This window comes from Lemur catta, chromosome 4 (genome assembly GCF_020740605.2).
Source record: "Lemur catta isolate mLemCat1 chromosome 4, mLemCat1.pri, whole genome shotgun sequence".
In the NCBI taxonomy this organism is placed as follows: Eukaryota; Metazoa; Chordata; class Mammalia; order Primates; family Lemuridae; genus Lemur; species Lemur catta.
Genome location: NC_059131.1, coordinates 12,101,589 through 12,129,564, shown reverse-complemented (window position 1 = coordinate 12,129,564; position 27,976 = coordinate 12,101,589). Strand labels below are relative to the sequence as shown.

The following is a 27,976-nucleotide window of genomic DNA, read 5'->3' as shown; positions in this document are numbered from 1 at the left end:
ACTATTCTTTAGTAGAGACAGGTCTCACTCTTGCTCAGGCTAGTCTCAAACTCCTGACCTCAATCCACATTCCCGTCATGGCCTCCCGAGGATTACAGGCGTGAGCCAACGCGCCTGGCAAGTATTGATTTTAAAATGTACTTATTGGCCATTTGTATATCTTCTTTGGAGAAATATCAGTTCAGATATTTTGTCCATTTCTAAGTTGTCTTTTTATTATTGTAAGAGTTCTTTATACAAGTCCCAAAAGATACAAGTCCCTTATCACATTTGTGATTTGCAAATATGTCTCCCATTCCACAGGCTGTTTGTTCACTTTCTTGATGGTGTCCTTTGAAACACAAAAGCTTTTAGTTTTGATGAATTCCAGTTTGTATATTTTTTCTTTGGTTGCCTATGCTTTTGGTGTCACATTTAAGAAACCCTTGCCTAATCCAAAGTCACAAAGACTTATGCCTAGGTTTTCTTCTGAGAGTTTTATAGTTTCATAGTTTCAGCTCCTACATTTATGTCTTTGATCTATTTTGAGATAATTTTTTATATAGTGTTAGGTAGGGATCAAATGTCATTCTTTTTCATGGGGATGTCCAAGAGTTCCAGCAGACTATTTCTTGACTGTTGTTTCCCCATTGAACCATCTTGGAACTCAGGTCAAGTACTAACATTTATAAAATATAACTAAATTAATAAGGATATTAAAAATGACAAAAAATGTCTTATAAAAATATACATTATCTGAAGTTTTCATCACAGAGGATCATCTTTTAAAACCAAAGATTTAGGTAACATATTTTATTACAATTTTGATTAAAATAGCAAGTGTTTCATGACATATAGAACATTAAATTTTTCTACCAAACATTAACTAGAAACCTTCCCTCTGCCTCTGCTAATGTTGACAGTACTAGAATAGTAAGTTATACTTAAGTATTTTCGATTGCATTGCAAGTGCTTTGGAACCTTAGTTTTAATCTCTGGCTTAAAGGAAGAGGACTATCCAAACAAGTACTAGAGTTGTCTTCTTTCTTATGACACTGTAGAAAGCTCAGAGAACTTTTTGCTGGATCTTGGAAACAGTTTTCTTCATTTCCAGCTGCTTTATAAGACCTGACACACTGTTCAGTTTCTTTGATATGTATCTTAGGGCTACTCAACTTGTGGTCAGTTTCTTTGAATTGGGTTGGACTGTACTTCTTAGATCTGTGCTTCACTTTTTGAGTTGTGTATTTAGCTTTCCCACATACTGAGGCACTTTCTTCATCAGAGGAATGTCTGTCAAGGCAAACACTCTTCATTACAATTTTCTGAGTGTTTTGCATATCAATTTTTCTTCTATGATCTAAAAGAGTAGTTGGTGGCCCAACTGTAACAGTGGAGGTCTTCACAACTGGGTTATTGAAATAAGGTATAGAAGTATTGACTTTATAGTTTCCTTGAGGCAGTTGGTCTCCTTTTAGAACTTTAGAGTTTCTGGATTCATTTTGCAAATGAATTCCTGGAAGATCCTTTGAAAGACGTGATGGACAATCATCACTACTGTTACCAATGCAAGATTCTTTTACTCCGAGTAGGGACATTTTCAGGTTGACATCTGGCCGTACATTATCCCGAGCATATGATGATTTTATATATATTCGTTCCTTTAAAGACAAATCCTGAAGACATAAATCTCTAATGCCAGAAAGTAGATGTTCTTCAGGACTAATCTTATGAAGATCCCAATTCAACACTTTATCGACGTTTGTGGTGCACGTTCCTGATTCACGTAACAATTGTTCTGGGATATTTTCAAAGCCACTGGGGATGGCTGATAGCTCTGATTCAAGTTCTGATTTTAAACCATGAGTGAACGTGTTCCTTTGAATAGCTGGAGAATTACTAAAAGAAGTACCTTCCCAGTCAATGGTGCTCAAGTGTAGATCAGCAACCACAGACATATTATGAGATGAGGTACTGGGTTGACTATGTTCTGAAGTTAAAGACTTACTGACAGCTTTAATTTGCTGTATAGCTAAAGGTCTTGGAGAAGATGTGAACTGTTGTTCTTGTGTATTCAAACAGGGAGCATCTTCAGGTAAAAGCAAGCTATTCAATGAGGCAGAAACAGATTCCTGTGGTAATGTAGAATCAGGAGAAATTTCCAAAGTTAACTTGGAATTTGGCTTAGGAAAGATTTCACATGTGGGTTTTAAAGTCATGCGTGATTGAAAACTCATTACATCATCTGATTCTGGCAAATTGTTTTCTTTAGGTGTAATTTTCATACCTAAAAAGAAAAAAATATATAATTAACATCTATTTTCTTTTCCTTACCTTGGATTTAAAAAATAAAGAGTTCAGATTGGAAATCTTCTATATGAGCAGTTTTTCTGCCTGTGTTTTGTCTCAGTGCATTCCTAGAAATATTATAAAATATTTTCCTCTGGAAACATATTTTTTTCCCCTTTTTTTCCTACCCACTAGACCACTAGGGATGGAAACAATGTTATAAATGAGTTGTTTTCCTCACTGAGTTCTGGGAGATAAAGAAAATGTATTTAAAACCCAAATTATGTTATACACAGTAGTTGCTCAATAATTGGTTAGTATCATTATTACTATGAACACTTGGTTAAGTTGGTAGACACAGAGCAGGATGGTTTACTCCTGGCTTTGCAACTTTCGAAGAAAGTATGTGAAGACAAAGAAACAAGAGTACAAGTCTAACTCTTGATTTTTTAAAACTTTCAGTAGAATTTAGACAAAACAGATTCTAACAGAATAGGTGGCTCTTCTGTGACATTTGTGTGTGACATAAATAGATACCAAACCCAATACTTACTTTTTTGTTTCTTCTTTTTAATTTCTAACTTTTGTTTTTGATAAACAGCAACAATCTCAGGATAGGCTGCTTCAAACAATGATTCTTCTTCAATTGTTAGAACTGATTCTTCATGCTGTTTATCTTCGATAGCATAATGTTCTAAAAAATTAAAAATATAGCAAAGCAGCCTTAATTACAAATCTTAAAAATTCAATCTTTCCAGGTAACTAAGTTTACCAGGCAAACTAAGCCATCCACAAATGGAAAATTCATTGCAAATATTGCTTTGTAAAATCTCTATTCTAAAAATCTGTTGAGACTAGTACAGAATGTATTTTCTTTTGCCTGGCAAGAACTGGTAGGAGATTCTTTTTAAATTAGAAATTTAAATTCTCTTGCTTCAGAGATGGTAATAACAGCTTAGAGAACATTTGTTTAGATAAGGTTGGTTTTAATTTAGTTTGATGAGTGTTAAAATTTCAGGTAAGGAATGAAATAGACTTAACATCAGCTTTCTTTAGTGATGGCTTCTGAAAAGAACAGAATTGAAAGGATCATCAAAAATATTATGGTTTTTCAGATTGTTGTTTCATAAATTATAGATTGACCTCAGTCTTACTGGACTCACAAGCAGCTGATAAATGAAAATGAGAATGTTTATATGTAAATTTATAATATGATATATAAAAAGTACTATAGATTTTTGTGCTTATTCTATATGTGGGCAAAACTATATAGGAAGCCAAATTAAAATGCAAATATTGATAAGTTTAAGCAGAAACAAAGGAAATAGGTGATCTTAAAGTGTTTCTTAGTTAAAACTAGCTTGGGGTACATTTTCTCCCTTAAGAGAGAGCTCCCATAAGGATGAGTGAAAATGGGTATTTGATCTTCAGTTCTAGACAGAAGAGAGATGTACTGCCAATCTGGGTTAATATCGTTTTCTTTCCTGAAAATATGTTGTTGGTGAAATTGTTCTTAAATAGTTTTCAAAATTCTTCAGCCTTCTATCTTCCTATTACTACTTAGAATAGTTTATCTATTTCTTTATAATTTTATCCTTCAAAGTTATCTACAGCTTAAACTGTCATTGACAAATCTATTCTCTTACTCATTCAAATAGAATCATATAATCTAATTTCAAAGCCAAATAGAAATCAACTTGGCATCATTTTCCATTATAGATTATCTGTGCTTCTCTTGTCTCCAGTTTGGGAGCTAATTCAGAGTTCACTGTATTTCTGTCTGTAGGAAAAAAAAAAAAAGAGCAATTTGACAATTATAAATTCCCATGAAAACTAAAGAGAGTAAATAGAGGAGAGGACATGTACCCCAGGTGCTATTCAGCAATCTCAATTTCTTGAGACGCAGCTATACATGAAATTCAATGACCAGACCATCTGTTGAAGCATTTTGTTGAGAAATATAAATCAAAACTATTTTGGTATTATTTTCTTAAACATTAAAAAAGAAATGTCAAATTAGGACAATAAAATAAAATTACTTAAAGTTTATCATGATTACTATTAGTCAAAGCCTATTTAAGATAACACAGGCTCATGCACCTCATATTAACTAATATGAAGTTAATGCATGAGACAGGTTTCATCTTTATTCTTCACACATGTGTTGTGTGTATGTGTATATGTATATATATACACATATATATATATATATATATATATATATATATATATATATTTTTTTTTTTTTTTTGACACAGAGTCTCGCTCTGTTGCCCGGGCTAGAGTGCTGTGGCATCAGCCTAGCTCACAGCAACCTCAAACTCCTGGGCTGAAGCGATCCTACTGCCTCAGCCTCCCGAGTAGCTGGGACTACAGGCATGTGCCACCATGCCTGGCTAATTTTTTCTATATATATTTTTAGTTGTTCAGATAATTATTTCTATTTTTAGTAGAGACGGGGTCTCGCTCAGGCTGGTCTCGAACTCCTGACCTCGAGCGATCCACCCGCCTCGGCCTCCCAGAGGGCTAGGATTACAGGCGTGAGCCACCACGCCCGGCCCACATATATATATTTTTAAATGTTTTAAATTAAGCATTTTACTTAAAGTAAATACATACCAGGCTTTTCCCACTCTATTTCAAAGCAATGAACTCCATTTCTGATTCGGGTCCTAACAATTCTGAAAAACAAATTCATTAATGACATCTAATTGCTTTAGTTATTTGCAAATTTTCAATTAGTAACCTGAATAATTTAATTTCTATTTATTAATTTCTATTTATTTTTAGCTAGGTAAAAATATGTTAAGGAATTACTGCCTTGTTATGCCTTTGACTAGTTTATACAAAAGATAATTTTATTGTTAGGTGCATAGAGTTTACAATTGTTAGATCTTCTCAGTAGATTGTTCCTTTCCTTCTTATGCACTTATGCAGTGTTCCTCTTTTCCATAACAATAATTTTTGTTTTAAAGTCTACTTTGTTATATGACTTTTATAAGTACAGTATTTGCCTAGTAAGTCTTCTTAAATCTCTCTATTTTCAAACTTGGAATATCTTATTCTGCATGTGTCTTATAAACAGAATATTGCTTTATTTATTTATCCCATATAATCTGTCTTTTAATAAATGAGTTTAATCCACTTAAATTTATTGTGATTACTGATATAGCTAGACTCATTTATGTATCTTATTTTGTGTTTTCTATTACCAGCTTTTTGGTTGCTACTTCCCTTTCCTCATTCCTGTATTCTTTTGGCTTGACAGCTTTACTTGCCTTTTTTAATTGTGTTGGTTGGGAAGACAGAAGTTGTATTTCTTTTCTTTTTTTGTAGACAAGATTCTCACCTTTTGCCCCAGCTAGAGTGCAGTGGTGTCATCATAGCTCACTGTAACCTCAAACTCCTGGGCTCAAGCGATCCTCTTGCCTCAGCCTCCTGAGTAGCTGGGCCTACAGGCATGTGCCACCATGCCCGGCTAATCTTCTCTATTTTTAGTAGAGACGGGGTCTTCCTCTTGCTCAGGCTGGTCTTGAACTCCTGAGCTTGAGTGATCTTCCAGCCTCAGCTGCCCAGTGTGTTAAGATTACAGGCATGAGCCACCACGCCTGACCTGTATTTTTAATAAGTACTCTTAAGTGTTTAAATGTGTACTTTGGGAGTTTTAGTTTATCATCATCATCATATATTAAACATTTTACAAATACTTATATATATAATTTTTTCTAGTCAGTTTGTTAAATTAGTGAAATATATTTTATCAATTTCTGTGTTGACCACTGATTCTCATAATCCACATCTTCCCTTTGGGTTCATTTTTTTCTTGCTAAAGTATATTCTTTAATAGTGCTTTTAATGAGGGTATATGAGTGGTAAATTCTCTTAGTCTTCAAATGTCTTGAAAATGCCTTTCCTGTGAACAATGTTTTAATGATTTCAAGGTTGCAAATTATTTTTACTCAGTACTTTGAAATATCACTCTATCATCTTTCCCATGATTAGATGTTATGAAAGATGTGTGCTATCAGATTGTCATTCCTTTGTAGTCATCTTTTTTCTTTGATATTTCCCCACCAAAGTTTTTATTTTAAAAATCTTCAAACCTTTAGAAAAGTTGCAAGAATAGTGTCATGAATACTCACATACCTTCACAGAGATTCACCAACTGTTAATATTTTGCCACATTTACTTTTCCATTTGAAAGTTAGTTGCAAACATGTCTCATGACACATCATCCCTAAATATTGCAGTCTATTCTATGTATTCTCCTACATAGGCACAATATAGCTATCACACTCAGGAAATTTAACATTGATACATTATCTGGCCCATACTCCAATTTCCCCAATTGTCCTAAAAAAATATCTTTTATGGCTAAAAAAAAAAAAAAAATTCAGAATCCAATCAGGATCATAACAAATTGCTTGAATTGTCATGTCCCTTTAATCTCATTTAATTCAGAAAAACTTTCTAGCTTTTCTTATGACACATATTTTTGAAGAGTCCAGAATAGTATTTCTACAGAATGTTCTATGTTTTGGATTCATTAGATTGTTTTCTCATGATTAGATTCAGATTAAATACTTTTAGCAAAAATATTATATAGATGATGTGGTGTTTTTCTCAGATTACCATCTTAGGAGGCACATGATATCAGTCTGTTGGCCTATTATTGGTCATTAATCATTTAATCAAGCTGATGTCCACTGGATTTCTCCACTTTTGATAATACCATTTTTCCTTGGTAATTAATCTGTAGAGTTATACTTGACACTGACTATTCTTTTTCTCTAGCAATCTTTACCCAATGGTTTTAACATCCATTGATGATTCTTGCCCAACTGATTTGGTAATTTTTAAGATTTTCCTTTTATCCTTAATGTTTATAATATGTCTCGGTGTGGACTTATGTTTATTTACTGTGCTTATAGTTGGAGTATAATTTTTTCTGAGAACTTCTATCTTTCTCAAATTTTGGAAAACTGTCAGATGTCATCTCTTCAAAAATTACTTCACCTTTCTTTCTATTAGCTTTTATAAATAAATCTGAAACTCAAATTATTCTCCATATTAAAACTGCTCTGAAGTATATATTTTTATCTGAGAGTCGAGATACCTTCTGTGTGAGTTGATTAGTACTATCTTCCAATTCACTGATTTTTTTTGATCAAGTTCAGCCTAGAGTTCCATCTATTATAGCTTTTTATTTCAACTATTTTTCTTAAGATTCCAAATAGTTCCTTTTTTATATCCATCCATTTAAAATTATTTCTACCCATTTTTGTTTTATAATTTCACCTTCTGTTGCTTATCGATGTATGTCTTTGTCCATTTCATTAACCATCCTAGCATTCTGAAAAGCCAAAAAAAAAAAAAGCTTTTGCCAGATTGTTTTATAAAACTAGTTTAATCAGAAGTGAATTCATGATCCAATTGTTGATTTTTAAAATATTATATTTCATCATATGTTAAGCTTTTTTTTCTTCTGTTCTTTTATATTTTAGCTGTCCTCACTTCTACCTCTCTTTCTGAGTAGTTTCCAGCAGGCTTTCTGGGCTTCAGGCAGCATTTAGTTAGTTTTTTATCACCTATCCCAGCCTCTAATCTCCTGATAGGAACAAAGGAATTCCACCCTAGCTATTCCGTTCTAAGAAATAAGCCTGACTCTTGCACTTTTGGTCCCTGTTTTTCTTTTACCCTGCAAGGACATACCTCTGTGATGATATTGCTGTTCCCAGATCTAGGGCTCGGCAAAACCAGTTTCAGTCCTCACATTCACTTTACATTTTTATTTCTTTTTTGGTACATTGAAATAGTTAGCTTGTTAAGCCTGGTTACATCTTTTTATAATTATTTCTTTTTATAATCTATTGTTAAGAATATTTTAGATCATAAGACATGCAATTGGAAACACAGAATCTTCATCACACCATACTTTCAATTATATTACCGAATCGGCTGTAGTTGATCAGAGTTCCTTCTACCAAGCTTTCTTTCTGTCATGTCATAATGGGTCAAAAGCACCAACAATTTCTCACATGCATAGTGATTGGGCCACTCCATTTTTTCAAGAGTAAATCTCTGTAAACATAATAAAAACAAAACAACAAGATTTTGTTATCTCTTGGAGACAAATAGTACTCTTAGGGGATGCTACTTTTTCCTTTGGAATTAATACCAGTTAAAGTAGTATCAATTAGAATATTCTGATAAAGAACGGCAAGCCTCTAAGGAGGAAGTACTATATAATGATTAAATGTGAGGGTTCTCAGTTTGAATGCCAGTTTGATATTTCCTAAATGTTGAGTAATTTAGTTAACCTCTCTTAGCCCCAGTTTTTCCATTTGTAAAGTAGAAATAATATAACCCAGCTCAAAGATTATGAAGATTAAGTGAGATTCCATATAAAGTGTTAAATATAACAGTAAATTTTAAGTGTGCAATAAAGGTTGGCTGTCATTATTAATATGGTTGTTGGTAGTGATAAGTTATAGGTAGCTACAATTTATTGAGCCATTCTGTGCCCTTAGCCACTATATTAAAAATTAACATAAATAATCTCATTTAATCCTCATGGTGACTTCATGAGATAAGTAATATTATTTCTATTTTGTGGACAATACATATCCAGGGTCACAAAGTAAATGAAATACTGTCCAAATTTAAATTACTGACTCCAAAATCCCACTACTTTTATAAACTATATTGCCTTCTATAATAATATACTTCACCCTGATATTTTCTGTTTATTAGCCCCTCTTCCTTCAACATATCCCTGGATATAATATATCTGTGCATGATAATTAAGGCTTCTTTTAAAGAATAACATAATTGTAGTTTGTTGTATGGTCTGCAAAGTATGGCTACTGTGTGGCAAAGGAGAGAGGATTAGAAATTCACACTGAAAAATATATGGTCAGTCAATAGTTGCCTGCTTTAACTTTTTTTTTGAGACAGAGTCTTGCTCTGTTGCCTGGGCTAGAGTGCTGTGCCATCAGCCTAGCTCACAGCAACCTCAAACTCCTGGGCTCAAGCAATCCTTCTGCCTCAGCCTCCCGAGTAGCTGGGACTACAGGCATGTGTCACCATGCCCGGCTAATTTTTCCATATATTTTTAGCTGTCCAGATCATTTCTTTCTATTTTTAGTAGAGACGGGGTCTCACTCTTGCTTAGTCTGGTCTCAAACTCCTGAGCTCAAGCAATCCTCCCGCCTCGGCCTCCCAGAGTGCTAGGATTACAGGTGTGAGCCACCGCGCCCAGCTGCCTGCTTTAATTTTTAAACCTCCTCTCAGATCAATCAAAGTGAATATCTCTTCCTACCTTTCCAGTATCTAACTTCATACTGTAAAGCAAAAATTTATTTTCAGATACCTGAAACAATAGTAAATCAGGTCTTTGGTACCTGATTACCTTCACCAATTTATCCTTATTCAAAAGGAATTCTTGAATAACCTAGCAAAAAAAAAAAAAGAAAATAGAAATTGAGACTTCAAACTTCTTAGAAAGTTTCTAAAATAAACAGCACAGTTGAATTATTGGTTATTACCTCATGGAATGGGAATCCCTCACAATTGCAAGCTTTCCTGAAATAAATTATATACATGTTAATATTATAATCAGGCAGTTTTGGACAGACTTTGAAATCATCTGCTTCCATTTTAATAACAAATGTCCATGTAGAGTATCTCAGTCATCAAGCTTCTCTTTGAATAACTATTATATTACTATGTCCTGCAATAGCTGAATTCTTGAACAGAATGAAGAAGAGGATTTTGTGAAACATGTGACTAGTCTAGACATGTGGGTGTATATACAGGTTGTGCCAGAAAAAAATGAGTCTTAAAAAAAAACTTACCTCTTAATATTGTTCTCTACTCCATTTAGTTGCCTATCATGTTCTGTACGGTGCCACTCACAAGGACAGCAGTATTCATAATCATGTGGTTCACAATATTTATCACTTTTACATAATTTGCATCCATTACGTTCATGATCCTTAGGTGAACCTTTATGGAGATACAAAAAAGTATGATTTTTACTGCTCTTTACAATTACCTGCTGTGTACATTTTTTGACCTTCATCCAAATTTTCAAGAATTCATATTGCCTAGCACATTACCTAACATATAGAAGGGTTTCAACACATTTAGGTTTAATAGGGTAACGGACACCATAGGAATTCTTAGGATAGAGTAGATCTTGAGCTATTCCTATCACATGACACTTTAAAAAAACTACTCTTCCATCTGAAAGTGTTAATATGTAACTTGAAATAATACATTACAATAATCAGCAATAGAACACTTTCTGGCTTAAGTGGAAGCTATATGCAAGAAAAGTAGAATGTAATTATTAGCAAAAAAGATTATTTACTTAATAGAATAATTCTAATAGAATGTTCTTTTTAATGAGAATATTAAAATAACATAGCAGTTAATTACCCCTGCTAGTATCTAGTTCCCAATTATGCGTATAATTATTTCTAAACTATGTTTGGAACATAAAGAAATTATAACTGCAGCATGAGTGTGGGAACCTAGTTCTCTTTAGAAGGAAAGTGTGATTATCTTCAACATTGTTTTGAGAATATGGAAAAACATTCATACTTGATATGACCTAAAATTGTCAATTATAAGGTACCAAAAAACTACAGAATCGTATCTTGTCTATAAAAACATTAATTTTCCTCCCTAATTTCATCTATAATTTAACAATATTAACAAAAACATATTAAGGCAAACCAATAAAGCAGCATTTCTCTTAAAAGATGAGCTAACATGATATTCCAATCTCTTTTGGCAATGAAAGGCCTTTTTGATCCAGTATATGTTCAGCAATATCTTTTCTTACCAAGTCTAATGAAGAAGATCCAAGCTATTTTCAATAATAGTGAACATGTCTTAGAAATTAGTTTTAATAAAGGCACTATCTTCACATACAATAAAAATGCATTATAGGACAATGATGAATCATTTAAACATATAAATATAAATCACTGATACAAAAACAAATGGTTTCAGTTCCATTTTCCCCAAAGACTTATCAGTATAATATATAACATATATATTAATATATATAATATATGCAAAATATATTTATATATATACTAAACAGTATATATATATTTAAAATGGATTTCTATACTAAAAAGATGATAATTTTAAGTATTTTGGTATTATAGTTTGAAACTGCACCTATATCACGTTACTACATTCAGTAAACATTTATTGAGTACTTAGTATGTGTATATAATACAACACCTGACTCCAAGCAATTCCCCATCTAGTGGGGAAGACAATGTGAAATCCTTCAAGGTGCTATTAATATAGGTATGGAAAAAGTGCTATAAGAACAGGAATGAAAACATGGGTGTCAGACATTGATATTCTAGAACTATCATTCCCTATGCCTGCTTACCTGGATGGGAACACACAGAGCAATGAGCTGGTTTTTTAGCAACCTGTGGTTGTGGGTTAGAGTAACAAGATGTTTCACTCCATTGTTTAAACCTTAATAGAAAATGGTTTTTTAAAAAAGAAAAAAAATAAGGTCACAAAATGCTATGATCTCAAGTATCAGTCTATTCTATTCCCTTTCATCTGCCTAATTATTTTCCCTTTGGTGGTAGATAAAGTTGCTGGCCTAGCCTAGGAAAACCCTCAGTCACAAGTTTTTTTTTTTTAGATGGGGTCTTGCTATGTTGCCCAGGCTAAAGTACAGTGGCTATTCATAGGAGTGATCTCACTACTGATTAGCACACGAGTTTTGACCTGCTCTGTTTCCAACCTGGGCCAGTTTACCCCTCCTTAGGCAACCTGGTGGTCCCCCACTCCCGGGAGGTCATCATATTGATGACCAACGTAGTGGGGAACACCCGATTGGCATAGTGCACTGCAGCCCAGAATTCCTGGGCTCAAGAGATCCTCCCGCCTTAGCCTCCCAAATAGCTGGGACTACAGGCATGCACCAAGTCCGGCAGTCACAAGTTTTAAATGTGGCCCAAGGATAGCAGAACAACAAGACAGGAGAATATGTGTATATATCTATATGTCTGTATCTCTACATAAATGTATTAATGTATATTAATTCAGCCTTTTTTAAAAAGAGAATCTTGTTAGTCAGCAATTTAAGTAGAATGATTTGTAAATGTGTTTTTGATCTCTGCTCTCTGTGCCAGAGTATAAAACAAACAGAATCTTGAAAATGAACATTTTTTTATATCAGAAATAAGGGTAAAGAGAGATAGAAAAATTAAATAAAACATTAATCTTCTAGGTAAAAACTGTTTCAAAAATCTAGGACATTTGAAATGATTTCTTCATCTCTTATGCAAATAGCAAAATACCATTACCTGTTTAATAAAAGATTTTAAGAGAGATATATATACTGTTAAGATATCTACTATTTAAAAGTTAATTTCATTTTTGGCTAAAGTTCCAGGTTAACATAAAAGCACCAATGGCATGGTTAGGTATTAATCATAAAACATAAGTGTTCTGAATTATGTTCTTCTACTTAAGGAGTTTAAAGTTTTAATAAAAAGCTAAATTCTCTCTTTAGTTCATTGTGTAGTATCTGGTACTTATGGAATTTCTAGCTCATCTACTACAAAGACTAAGTACAGCTTGCTAAAAATTAGCATTAATTGCTGCTGGATAAATAATAAATAGAACTTCAAAAATTAAAAGTAACTAGGAGAAAAGTCAGTCTCAATAACAATTAGAATGGATAATTATAAAAGATATAATTTTATTATTGTTAAGTGTTAAGGCAAACACTTAATGAAATGTTGCCAAAAATACCAATTTGCTGAAACTCTTTCAATAAGAATGGTTTGGAGTTAGCCAAGTACCATATTTACTTGCTTTTCCTTCTTTATATTATTCTTCACAATTCCCAGATGATTCCTTAACTCACCCCCATGCCAAGTATACCTTTTCTTTCCTGCTTTGGCACAGTAATCACTGATGTCAATAATGGATTTATTGAAGTCTTAGATTTATCAATAGATTTACAACTGAAAGAAAAGCATTATAAGAAAGAGTACTGTGATTTGAAATATTTTTCATGGTCATTCCTTTCTCATTTCTACCTCTTAACATTTCTTTTCCAGCACTTGCCAACTCAAATCTATTGGAGGCCGAGACTGTTTTACATCTCCCAGTGTCCTACCTCCTTTCTTACTTATTCTATGCCTTATCATCACTAATGTTAATTTTTATAAACCATTGCTTTCATTAAGTAAATATAATTCACATTTTTAAGACAGTAAATAGCATAGTTTATAAACTTCAATATAATCTGTATCTTGTTTTAAATCCTCAAATTGTAGAGTCTAAATGAATTAATGTATTACTAAATGTGTGGCTATAGAACAAAGGATAGTCAAGTACATTTTTGATCAAATGTTGCTTATTATTAAATATTTGCAACATGCCACAGACATTTCATTTATAGAAAGTAAATACAATATCAAAGTAGAAAAGGCAATTATTTTTACCTGGTGGCAAAATAGTCTAAAATAGGCAGTGGTAAAATGCCAATGTTTATAAATAAATGCATTTGACATTATACTAATTGTGTTTAGTGAGCTAATAATATATTTTTTTAAAATATAGTATGGCTTAGAACATATATTTCCATCCTTTCTTTGGAAAACGTCAGAATAAATAAATTATTTTAAATGAAAATATAGTTTAAAAATATCAAAACCCTTTTTGGGAAAACATATCCTTTTTTGTAATATTTACTGTTAAGTTCAAAAAGAATAAAAGTCCAATGTCACAAGAAAAAGTAACTTTTACTTACCTCTGAAGTAAACTTTGCCCTTTCAAAATCTGTATAAGTTTTAATGCTTGCTCCTTTCCAACTCCAGGGACTCCCTTTCAGGAAGTGGGGGAAAAAATTGCAAATGTTAATCTCTAGGAATAGTTAAAAGTACAGTCCATTAATTCAATGTAATATCGTGCAGCTGAAAGAAAGAATGAGGTAACTCTAAGTAAGGATAGGAAAAGATGTACCAAATACATTGCTATGTGTAAAACGAAAATTGCATAATGGCATACGGTATGATCTGGATTTGTAAATTAAATGACAATTACATCGTTAGTTTATGTAAACAAAATATTCAGAGGGTTGTATACCGAACCACTGATAGTGTTTATTTTAGGGAAAGGAAGGATATAATTCTAGAGGGCTTCCACCATGTTAATCATTTTGATAATATTTTAATTTGACATAACTTTGTTATATTTGTAATCATGAAAAAAGCAAGTTCACTTAATTATATGAACATTTAATATTTAAAGACCCAGATATCGAAAGAGAACAAGGGAGAGTTCCAAGTTAACCCCTGATATTAAAAACTTAAATAAATTAAAACAAGTACGAATTTCCAACACACGAAGATTATAGCATAAATGTGTATTCATGTTATAATCTCTGGTTTAAATTAAGTTTTCCAGCTCCTATAAAATTTTTGAGTATGTACTTATAAGCAGGGCTGCTATTTAGCCAGTATGCACGAGGATAGACACGCCAGTGTTAAAATACTTTTGAACTGGTTAGTAAATAGCCAATGCCCAAACATCCTGAGTGCCTGGCTGCACAAGGGTCTCCTTTCTAACTCGAATGTCCCACTACCCACTTAGACCCAGGATCCGGTTAATAAGCAGCTAGTCAGTGGCACAGCAGAAGTTTCTTCCTTATCTACAGCCTATGTCTTCGACATACAGGTTGTTGGATATTTTGAATATCATTCTTCCTGTATTAACATTCAGCTACATCTTTAATTTTTTGAAGGCAAACCATGTTAGTACACAGTCTTAAAAATCTGTAAGTAGAACAATGTAAATAAATGGCAGTTTTAATTACAAAGGATACAGAAGTTCAAAATAGCTAAGGCTAAGGTACAATATAAACACCATTGTAGCTAAAGTTGGTTTATGTGAGTTCAAATTAGCAATTTTTTTCTTAAATTCAACACTGGGCTATTGCTAGATTTTAATCATGATATAACTATGTATGGGAAATGGGAGTCTTCTATTTCAGAGGGAGAATTACAATAAAGTAATGATTTGTGGTATTTAAAACATTTCTTTCCTCCTATTTTCTTATCAGTTAAAAAAAATTGTTGATTTCCCTATTGGCCACTGATGTTACAAATAATTTTACTATCCTGCTTTATTTTCCTTTCTCCTAAGTTTGGGTGAAAAAAAAAATTATACGCCATTCTCTGTTATACTTCTTTTGGGAACAGAGGTAAAAATGAAGGATTTGTAAGGATACAGATATGATCAGTAGGAACATAATTACGGGACTATATAATAAGACCTACAATACCAGTCATTTTATATTTTTAAACATTATATTTAACAAAATGGGATTATCCTCATAATCCTTAGTTCATCAGTCACCTATTATATTTATTTGTCACAAAGTACTAGATTATGCATCTTAAGATATAAATTAAATGTTTTTATGAATAAAACCTAATGCAACGCTGAGAGGCATGGAAGTATGAATGGCTTACCCCAATAATCATGTTGCTTAGCAACAGTAATAACATTAAGCATGTGCACAGCTGGAAAGCTACAACTGATATTGAAAACTAAAAACCAGACAAAATAGTGATAGAAATTAACATTGGAGTTATACAAGAAAAGAGTAATTTCTATATTTCTTTAAAAGGGTAGTTGAACTTGAATGTGAATCTCTTAATCTATAGTAATGGTTTATTGAGATTCAAGTTGTGGTACTACTTATTATTCTATTCTTGCTTATAACATTCAGTGCCACAAGTCAGCTTTTCAATGCCATCTGAAATGCTGATTATTTTAGTCACTGAATAGGTTATTATGTCTAAAGTTATATTTTAAATTAGATTCCTAATCATATAGCAATATTATATTCATATTTATATAGCATATAAGGTACCAAAAAGACATTGTGAACAGTAAATTAATACAATTTCAGCTTACCTTTGGGAGATAATCACAGCCAAGAAGTATTGCCAGTCCAACCAGAGCATCTCTATCCAAACCTAGTTCACTCTTGATAGAGGATATTGTATAACAGTCAACATGTGGATCCTAAAGAAAGTACAGATTTAGTTATCTCCAAAAATATTTACATATTAAAACAACATTACAAAAAACAATGTTGAAGTTATCTTTAAATATTTAATTATTCATGAAAATTTAAATAGGAAAATTATCCTGATCACCAGAATCTTCATAAAATCTGATACTTCAATATATGGAAATAGAGTCATAGTTTCAAAAAAGGCTTAAACAATAAACTATAGTCATCAATTTGTTCTAGTTTATTGCTTTTTGGTGTCTAAAAAAGAATACATTTCCATCTTATAAAATTAAACATTATAAAATATATTATGTGCAGTAAACATTCCCTGTAATTGCCATTTCCTAAAGTTAACTATCATTAGTAGCTCAATACATATTCTTCCAAAAACTTCCATTTCCTTGACACTTATATACTAATATTTATTATTAACTTATTTTTAAGTAAAAGTAGGAATACATAAACATACTCTTTTGTAACATTTTTTTCCCCACTAATACGTCTGGATATCTTTTATGTCAATAATACATATGCTTTTTAATGACTGCTTAGTATTACATCATATGGACCCTGGGGCAATGTTTCTCAATGGGGGCACTATTAGCATTTTGGGAGAGAGAACACAATTTGCTGCAAGTTTAGCTTGCTTGGCCCCAATCCACCAAAAGTCTATAGTCACCCTTGACCAACCCTGAATTGTTACAACCAAAATGTCCCCTGGCAGTACCTCCCTGCCTGAGAACCTGGACTAAAAAGTATTTAACCATTTCCCTATGAATGAGCTTTTGGATTGTTTGCCAAATTTCTGTAATGATTAACAGTGCTAGAAGAAATATCTTTGTATATCTCTCCTTACATATTTGGAGATGTTTTTGAGAATGAAATACTAAAACTAGAGATTCTGGGTCAAAGCAATATATTTCATATGTAATTTTGTGATGTATTATTGAAACTGATTTATAATTAAACCAGTGAGACAAACAAGTCAAGTCCTCAGGAGATAAATCCACATTTCAAAGAGAATGAACTATGTACAATGATTTTTTAATAACAGTAAACATTTTATTTAGTAACTGCTATGTGCCAGGCATTATAGTATTTTACATGTACTATTTCATTTAATCAGCCCGTTTAAAAAGGTAGACATTTTGTAAATAAATGTTGAAAAAGAGAAAGAAAAAATTACCTTTGTATTCATAGTGAAATTCCTATAAACAGTCTGGGCCCCATAAAGGAAGGCATCTCCATCATTGGTGAGGCAGCCATCTACATGACCACCAGCATTGAGGTGAGCACACATGGCTTCAGCTTCCCCAGCAGCCTGAACCCAGGGGATTCCTAAGCATTCTAGCATATCGAGGCACTGTAAACAAAAAGTAGGTGCAAGAAGTTAAACAATGTTTTTACTGCTAATTTCAATGTTTAACTTCTATATTATATATATTAACTATTTAGGTGTTTTAAAAATTATGATATTGAAGAAACACTTGGAAATTTGAACACTGATTGAATACTTGATAACATTAAAGAATGACTGCTGAACTTTTAGGTGTGATAAAAATTAAACTATGGTTATATTTCTTTTTATTTTTTAAGAGTCATCTTTTAGAGAATGGTACTGAAATATTGAAAGTGATACAATTATGGCTGGGATTTGCTTCAAAATAATATGGGGTATGGAAGTGTGTAAGGGTGTAGATGAAACAAGATGAGCCAAGAGCTGATAACTGTTTAAGATTGATGGTGGGTTACTTTTGTATTCATTTAAAATTTTCTGTAATAAAAAGTTAGATTTTTAATGTCAACTACAAAATAATCTGTATTTGCTTTTCATTGTTTTGTTCAATGCTATTCAGATTTTGGAAATATCCTTAAATAATAATCACATTAACATTTATATCTATGAAGCTACAACAAGTTTTCTCATATGATAGCCCAATATGAGTGCTTCCAAAAAAGATGCTATTACACAATTTGGGCTTGAAGCCTTAAAGTTTTCTTCTTTTTCTCGTTTTGCCTCCCCTATACAATGAAATTCTCATATTGTGGGAAATCACATAGGGGTCAGTTGTTGGTATCCTCCTAGGAAACCAAATGTCTGTTCAGGATGATTATATCATTTTGCTGATGCACAAAGAATATGCTATATGTTTTCTTTTGGTTACAATTTTAAACCAGTTGAGTAGCTTGTGGTTTAGCCTTACAATCTAGTTCATTCTCTGTGTATGGATTCTCTCTGTATTGGGAATATGAATTCTCTTTGTATTGGGAATACTGAGTATGGCAGGGGAATAAAGGCTATTTACTTGTAGTTTCTTTAGACTTTTAGAATAAATATCATCTCTTGCTTTGACTAATTGCTTACATGCTATATTACATAATAAAAACCTCTGCCAGATGCTGCCCAAGGTGAACAAAGTTCAAAAAGACAAAGTACTATGTTGAAAGAAATTACTTTTCAGGACTTTGGCCAGGTGAATTTAGGGAGATAGTTTTGTTACAAGTGTTGCTTTTACCTTACCCTAGATAAGAGGTATATTTTCACAATAAAGTTCTTTTAGTTTCTTGCGCTATTTGTCATTACAACTTTTTTCAAAGAATAAGCTCAGAATTTGCTATGAGACTGGTTGCAATTTTTCCTCCCCTATGTCTGGGATGGAGGTTGGAGGTTGGAGGTAGGTGTTGGAGGAGGACTAATCTTTGCTTTTCATGATTATATCTAAAAGATGGCAGTGGATTAGGAGGTAGTATGGCCTACTGAGAATACAGAAATATGAAAATGTATAATAGATAGGAAATACTGAACTGAAGCAAAATGCCTAAGAAAACCATAATTACTGCAATAAAGAAATAGGAAAGGAGCAATTTTCTTAAGAAGAGATGGACATTGCTTTTTGTTTTATACATCCTTTTTCATTTAATGTCTTAAGTTTGAGGACCATAGATATTTCCGGGAACTGATTATATGAGAAATGATTAGAATCTGGTACAGATATTTTCTTCAACTACTGATAGTCATTAAGGTGGAATATTCACTAATTGAAAACTATTTTAAAAAATCACATAAGCATGGAAAATAGAAAAAATTTCAGAAGAGGAGAACAATGACAATGTATGCAATGCCTTCTAAAAGAATGTAATTTTTAAGTAACATTAAAGAGAAAAACAGGGAAATGAACTCAAAGCAAATGTGATAAAAGGTTTTTATCCTTAAATAAAAGAACTTGCATGAAAGAAAAATTAAAACCTCAAGAGATTAAGTAGGTAAAGGACATGATGGTCATTACCTAAAGAGAGACTAAAAATAGGTGAAATGTTTAACCTCACCATTAAAAGTCAAATACATATTAAATGAATTATCTCTGCTGCTGCAAACTAAAAAGTACAAAGATAAATCTCCTAACGTCAGTGTTCTTGGGGGTGTACCAAAAATTGCTTATCTCACATTTGTAGTAGAAAGCAATTAGCAAGAGCTATAAAATCATTCCAAAACTTTGGTCTATCAATCCAACTGTGGGTAATTTTATCTAAAACCTCAAATTACAAGAAAAAGTTATTTACACACAAAAAAGTTCATCATAGTTTCATGTATAATACAGAAAAACTAAAAACGCAAATGATGTATACAACGGGGAAATGATTCATAGCTTTGAACATGTTGCATAACCATTACAAGTTATAACTCTAGTGTTAGGACTTGAACTCATGTCAGTTTCACTCTAAAACATAAACTCTTCTCTCTATCCACATTGGACTTCTAGTCACAATAAGGTTACTGAGTATTAAAGATGACAAATAATAAACTTGTTAGAGTAAAATGTACTCTTTAATTAAAATCAGAATCATTAAATGAAATCTGAATGCTCACCTCTCGTAAGACTGATTTAAAATGTGATCTCCCTGTTCTTTGAGACCATGTTTTTCCAGAAGGCCCGTACCGAATCTGATTCCTCTTGTTTATGACATCAGCTTTCAGCTTTGGTGGCTCTCCTTCCATAACAAAAATCAGTTTTACATCCATTTGCATTAAATATGAGATACGAAAAAATAAGTTCCTGAAATACATAAATTAGTGACATATTAATCATCGTATACTGATAGCAAAGGTCAAAATAGCAACATGACATAAAGGCAAGAACATTAGACTCATACACAAAATGTATATGCAATAACATTTCATTTATTAAGATTCTAAGTGGAGTGGAAAACCACTGAATGTTTTTAAGCAAGAAGGATTTATGATTATTCTGATTGCTATGTGGAAAATGGTTTGGAAGAGGAGGCCAAGAGCAGAGAGAGGGAAACTAGGGAAGGTGGCATTCCAGCAGTACAGATGAGAGATGAGGTTGACATATACTGAGGTGGTGCCTATGAACACTGAGAGAAGTTTGTGAACACAAAGTCTATTTTGGAAGTAGAATTGGCAAGACTTACTGATGGACTGGATGTGGGGGAGAGACAATGTCTCCCCAATTTCTGGCTTTAGTAACTGATGCATCCTAGTGGATATGTGAAGCAGGAGATAGATATGTGAGTCTGGAGCTCAAAGGGGAACAGGTACAAATCTGCGAAGTGTCAATACAAAGATGGCAGATCTTGCTTGACATGTTATATATATTTGAAAATCTCAAAACGTAAAAGAATAACAACAACAAAAAAAAAAAAAAAAAAAAAAAAACTGAAGCCGGGCGCGGTGGCTCACGCCTGTAATCCTAGCTCTGGGAGGCCGAGGCGGGTGGATCGCTCGAGGTCAGGAGTTCGAGACCAGCCTGAGCAAGAGTGAGACCCCGTCTCTACCAAAAATAGAAAGAAATTATCTGGGCAACTAAAAATATATATACAAAAAAATTAGCCGGGCATGGTGGCTCTTGCCTGTAGTCCCAGCTACTCGGGAGGCTGAGGCAGTAGGATCGCTTAAGCCCAGGAGTCTGAGGTTGCTGTGAGCTAATGCCACGGCACTCACTCTAGCCCGAGCAACAAAGTGAGACCCTGTCTCAAAAAAAAAAAAAAAAAAAAAAACTGAAACAAAATCAAGACACCAAGACTGCTTATACAATCACATATTTCTACTCCAAGAAGTTTTACTCTACCTGAGGTGGGGCTTCATGACAGTTCCAATCATTTTTTTGACTGTCTGTGCCTCACAGACCCAGAGACTCAGATCAACTGCAATGGTTTTCCCACTGAGATCATGCAAGTAGATGTGTTGCTTAACAGGCTCCAGAATTTGCCACAAGTCATTCACTCCCATTCTGGTGATTATCTGCTGTCATTTGAAACACACTTTACAAAATACTGTTAAAAGAAACAGAAGCTCAGAACAGGAATTCAAACAATACATTACGAGCCAGTTCAGGATAATTCATAGAGGATTCTTCTTATGTCTTTCATTAGTCAGCTTTTCAAAATGAATCAAGAATGTCTGAAACATTAAGAATGGTGGTAACTTGCTTTTTTTCAGCTAATAACAACAGCTAACAAATGCAGAGATAGGTAGAAAATACAAGGATGCTTTAAATCATTTTTGTCTACTTGAGAATTCATTCCTTGATTTACAGACCTAAAGAGAGAATAGGAATAGTTCTCTATGATAATCAGGAAAAACAAAAAGCAAAAGCAAGGAAGCATGCAAACAAGCAAACTAAAGAAACAAGGGAGTTAATGAAGGAAAATGTTGATAGAGAAGTGAGGGAAGAAGAAATAAGAGACAGAGAATGGAGAGCTGGAGGAATGTGGAATTATCTTTTTTAAAAGGGCATTGGCTTTTTAAATTGAAAGGTCATACATGTTCACTGTGAAAAAATAAAAATGTAAGGAAAAACCTTTTAAAATCACCTATAGTTCCACTATTCAAAGAAAACTAATGTTAAACTTTTTTTCTATGTACATGACATTTTAAAAACAAAATTGGCTTCAACTCTGCTACTGTTAACATACTTTGCTATTTTCTATAGGCCAGCTTTTCCTTATTAAACATCTGTATCTGCTTTTCTGTTCCTTTGTTATTATTTTGATAAAGATATTATATAGCATTTGCAATGAAGATTCAGTCTGACTACACACACACAGTCCAGATTATTATCCTCTGGTTTTGTGAATTCTTTTTGTCTTTTTTTTTTTGTTTCTTGTTTCTAGAGATGGGGTCTCACTGTGCTCAGGCTGGTGTCGAACCCCTGAGCTGCAGCTATCCTCCCAGAATGCTAGGCGTGAGCCACGGTGCCCAGGCAGATTATCCTCTGAATGACTTTAATTCATTCCAAAAACAGAAGGAAGGAGACAAAAATACAAGTAAAAAGGTTATCACCTTTATGCAGAAACCTTTTGAATAAAAAAATACTGTGTTATTGTCTGTTCCTTTAAAGAGTCCATTCTAAAAGTAAATTTTCTCAAATTGCATATGGGTGCAAAGAAAATAAATGCTGGAAATGTTGCTGTCATTTTCTCAGTGCTTTTCTGAATCTTAATTTCATAATGCGGCTAGTGCCACCATTAAGTATTATTCTACACACTCATTTTTTTGAAGTGCACAAATACCTGCGGATGCCACTTTACAAAGAATACTATACAGATTTAAACTATGAAAAAGAAAGCATTTTGTAGTTAATGGTGGCCCAGTGCTAATATTGTCTGTTTCACATAATAAAGCCCCATTGCTTGAGTGTAGCATTGTGTTATAGATTCAGAATTAATGTGAAAAGCTGTGGTTAATTCTGCAAAGAGAGTATAGGTGCATATATTTTCTAAGGCATTATTATGAAGGGAAATGACACTTTTAAAGTATTAACCATCAGAACATGTAAAACTCAGAAGTTAAGTTTGAGGGGCAAGTTATTGTTGATACTTTTGCTTTCCTTTTGTGGCTCACGTTGGGATACTGAAACAGACTGCTGTCGAAGAAAATTATGCAATTCCTCTCTCTGGAGTTATCATAACTGATCTTATTTCATTTAAATGTTACTGCAACTCTAAAGGTCAAAACTTGAAACGCAGGTTATCTTCTGACTTAGCAATACCTCTTATGGGAATTTATTTTTAAGATATGCTATTAGGTGTGTACAGATTTATACACAACAATATTCACTGTAGCATTGTTTGTAGTAGTAAGACACTGAGAAGAACCAAATCTCCATTAGTAGAAGACTAATTAAGTAAATTATGATATGTTCAAACAATGGATTATTTGATATAGCAAATAAAAACTAGACCTGTATGTACTAATAAAAGTCTCCAACTTTGAAAATGAAAACAAGTATGAAATAGATATTAGTGATGACTGCAGTTCAGGGATGGCAAGAATTACTCTTTAAAATATATCCCTTTGGGTTGTTATATTTTTTTAATAACCATATGCATGTATTACTTTTCCAATTTAAAAAAAAGTTTAAAAAATGTGACCTTATCTATAAGGACTTAAAGAAATGAACTAGAAATCTTTAAATGGTTTGATTCTTAAGTAAGTGACAAATTTGCATATAATTCAAGGGTCAAATTAAAAAGCATTCTGCAAAATTTTGAGTACTTAAATATTAAATACTACTTCAGTATGACCTTCACATTTTCTGGTTTCCTTCAGATTGCCTAATGGCTAGGAACTAGTTGTGTGAACTTGGGCAAGGCACATCTTTTCTCTGGTCCTTCCAGTTCAAAGGTTCAGTCATTTCTACCATGTCTCCAGTGTTTCATTACATAAGTTGACTATACATATATAAATAGTAATGATGATTGCCACCTAGTGCAATGTTGGTTAAGATGGCACACATAAACATACATTTTATATAGAACAATGATAGAATTTGTATTCCTTTTGAGGGTTATGGTAAAAAGAAATTAGAGGAACACTGATGAGGTAGATGCTTGATATTACAAACTGTAGTTCTCAAAATATTTCCAATATATTAGCATCATTCTGTAAAGACTCCAATGGAATATATTTTTCACTAGGGGTAGCCATTCCTGGAAAAAAAGTAAGTCCCAAACTGATTCTATTATTGGATCCCTTGAGCAAGATAAAGAGAGCTTTTAACTAAACCCATAAATAATATCTTTAATATATTACATATATAACTTCATTTTTTTACATTAGTTTTTGTCAGAAATAAACCTGGTTTAAGGAATGACTAATCATGATTATGTTATAAAATAACTAATAATGGCAGCTGAACAATGTCTACCTGAGACATATACCTAGGACATCTATTTTGGCTGTATTTTAAAAAGGTAAAGACTACAAAGGTATAATAATGGCTATTTAAACACAACTGGTATAAATGACATAGGCAAAAAAAAAAAAAAAGTCTGTAACAGAATTATTTGTTGGTTCCCAGAAAGTAAAACTTGAGTTTCACTCTGGGCTAAAGTATCCTCTTCTCCACTTTCCCTTAGTTATGTGACATTTTCTAGAAAAATGTCTTTTATTACCAGTCCTCTGGTCACCATATTCTTTAATCTATCTTAAAGCCTTTTAAACCACTTTGGAACCTTAACCTACAGTCCCCATATATCTTATAAACAGTTGCAAAATGCAAAAAATGTTAATGTAAAATTATATGTGTTCTAAAATGTAATATATTCTTTTAAAATACTATTTAAGCATTATCTTCAATAGATCTACAACCTAAGTTGTTTAAGGTTAAAAATACATGCTTGTTCTGCAGAACACTCATAAAAGCAGGACATTAAAAGAATACTTCAATAGTTCTGAAAGAGGAAGCTTAACTGAAATGTAAATTTTATTAAAAAGAGTTCCATACTTTAAGAATGCAGTTAATCCAAAATTTCTATTTCCATCATCTATTGTTTTCTATTCCCTGTTACATTTTCTTTGCACCAGCAGTTCCTCTGAAGTGATATGAAGTAGCAATTAAGTAGTTAAGACTGTAAAAGCATATAAAATTCCAAAAAAAGGACAGAATGCAACAGCTTTAAAGATATTAAAGTATGACTACACTGAAAGAGAACAGATGATTCTTGAATGAGGTAATAAATAACCTGATATAGTTACTTGGAAATAGCTCAGCATTAAATAAAATTTAAAAACACTACACATATTAAATCCACCAAAAACTATGTAAATTTTTTTTGCTATTTTGTAATAGAGTGAAATTTGAAATTTGCAATGTGGGATTTGTTGAGTCCCTACTCAAATCTTTTATAATGTAATAATTTTATTCATATCAATCTGGTCAAACAATATATATTACATATAAAAAGAAGAGTCTCCTAACATCCTTACAATTTCTAAGAAGTATTTGTGACACAAGAATACTTATGTGAATCAAAAAAATCAGAATAACACATAGCAAGTAACTTTATAGGTTATAACTATTAACGGCTTCAATTTATTTAGCTTACTTCTGTGAATCAATGTCAGAACACATAACAAACAACTTTATAACCTATGAGTGGTTTTAATTAATTTAATTTAGTGAAAAGAGCACTGGACTTGGGATAGAAAGCCTAGGATTTTGGTCTTGGATATACAACTGATCAGCTGTATGACCTTGGGGAGACATTTAACCTTTCTACAAAATGAGAGATATTAAAATAAACCAGATGAATCACAAGATCCTAATATCCTTTGAATCTCATGACCAATTTTGGCAGCTTGGAGTAAAAAAGAAATCACTATTTTAGAAATTTTTGCTTGGTAGAAAGAACATAAATTTCTAGCTTAAAGAAATGCCTTAAAAATCCACTTCAAGTTAAAACAAAACAAATCCTTTGATGTAACCATATGGTGCCCATAAATCAATTTATGCTCCTAAAACTTCCTTAAAAGCTAATAAGCTTTTATTGGTTAATTATAAAACTGAATGAGGTAAGAAAAACACAGAATGTTGTTAATTCCACTAATGAATCAAATTTAAAGAACATAAAGAGGTCAGTGGCTTGATTTATGTAAAAATACACATTTTATTAAAGCAACAGTTTCCAATTTATTTCAGCTTTAAGCAAAAACATTAGAAAATCTATATTGACAATAAAGCAGGAAATACTTTCCTATTAAGATGAGCATATTTTCATATGAAAGTTGATAAATGGTGTAAACTTTATTTCAGAGCAAGATTGTACTGCATAGGATTTAAAACATAATTTCACTAATTAATGCTGTTATTTAAAATTATTTTCAGTTTTATTTTCATATGAATTTAGCTTAAAGTTTGAGGCATAATATAACCCAGGCTTAACTTGTTATCTATAAATACTTATTAAATGCCTACTATTTACCAGAAATGTTTGAAGGTGCTGGAGCTACAAGGATGGAAGATCAAGCAGTGTATTAAGAACCTTAGTAAGGTAAGTGAGACTGCCGATTAAAAGGGGGGCATTATAACCATATGATGAGTTCAGGTCCAGAGGTAAGAGGAGTAAGCTATGGGATTACATAAAAAAGAGGTGCCCTGCCTAAGTCTTGGGCATCAAGGAAGGCTTCCTGAAGGAAGTGACATCTAAGTAGGGACCTCCCAACTGTGTTTCCCATTGGTGACCAATGAGGACCACATAGGGCAAATGTTTTAGTCTATTCTGACTTTGTCATGCTTTTCATTCATCCATGGCTAGGGCCACAATAGGAATATAATATACTGATATATTAATACTTGGTTACTATTAGAAATAAAAGGTGACTTTAATGGAAGGAATTCCATTACCGGAGGCCAGAGGCTTAACATCAATTTATTTGGGGCGGAGTGAGGTGGAAGTAAATGCCATTTTTTACCCATCAAGAAGAGAAGATTTTGGAGTACAGAAAGTAAGTTACTTGGCAACATCGGCATATTCATGCGAAGGGTTGTGTAATGACTGAAGGGGTAGGTTAGTGACGGGTTGAGAAGGGCACTGAAAGCTAAGCCAAGAAAGTTAAACTTCATTAGTTATGATATTTATTGAGGTTTATATTCTAGGCTAGCACACGGGAAAGGAAGACTGTAAATAAACTACAATGCCTTAATTACTATAATAGAACTATTTACAAAGTACAGTTTTTATGAAGTGAACATAGTACATTCGGAGTACCAAAATACAATGTTAACACGGGAAACAGAACACCAAGTTTGCCGATGGGGATCAGGGACTGCTCGCTCGGAATGGGCTTAACGAGGCGTGCGGGTTAGCCCCATCGTGCGCCCCGGGGAAGGACAATCTGGACCCAGCCGCTTAGGCCCAGCGCGTCGCGGCCGGCGAACTCGCATTCTCCCCGGGCGGAGGCAGCCCGCAGGGCCGGTGCGAGAGACCAGGCTCGGGAAGCAGGGGCCAGATCGCCGCCCGGTAGCTCCCTTCGGACTTCAACTCTATTCAAAGGGAGCCGCTGACGGGGTCTTTAGAGGGGCGGCGTACACAAAAGGTCGCCCCTCCCCGTGCGTCAAAGGAACCAGCAGGGCCCCGGAGGTGCTGTCTCTTCACCGTCCCGCGGGACTTACCCGAACACTTCCTCCCTGGTTTTGGAAGAAGCCCCTTCGTCATTTACCAGTGTGGCCTGAATCCTAACTACTGCTGCCTCCAAGTTTCTGAATTTTCTGAAAAAAGTCCTCTTTTCTTTCCCAAGCAAAACTAACGCTGGGACCCCGCGGCCCGGCCTGAGAGGCTTCTAGAAGACTTTCGAATTCGGCGCCCCAGTCCATGAGGCTC

General features: G+C 33.3%; 1 protein-coding gene across 1 annotated transcript; it reads right to left on the bottom strand.

Moving 5' to 3' along the window:
- Window positions 1-475: 475 nt before the first annotated feature.
- Window positions 476-27,976, bottom strand: GEN1 (GEN1 Holliday junction 5' flap endonuclease). Its single transcript, XM_045549071.1, has 14 exons — window positions 27,769-27,976; window positions 21,442-21,646; window positions 20,220-20,406; window positions 17,538-17,714; window positions 16,249-16,359; window positions 14,078-14,151; window positions 11,687-11,778; window positions 10,125-10,275; window positions 9,816-9,852; window positions 9,641-9,721; window positions 8,219-8,349; window positions 4,888-4,949; window positions 2,822-2,962; window positions 476-2,266 (listed from the first exon to the last, which is right to left on the bottom strand). The coding sequence occupies exons 2-14, from the start codon at window positions 21,600-21,602 to the stop codon at window positions 924-926; spliced, it is 2,748 nt and encodes a 915-aa protein (XP_045405027.1). The 5' UTR covers window positions 21,603-21,646; window positions 27,769-27,976; the 3' UTR covers window positions 476-923.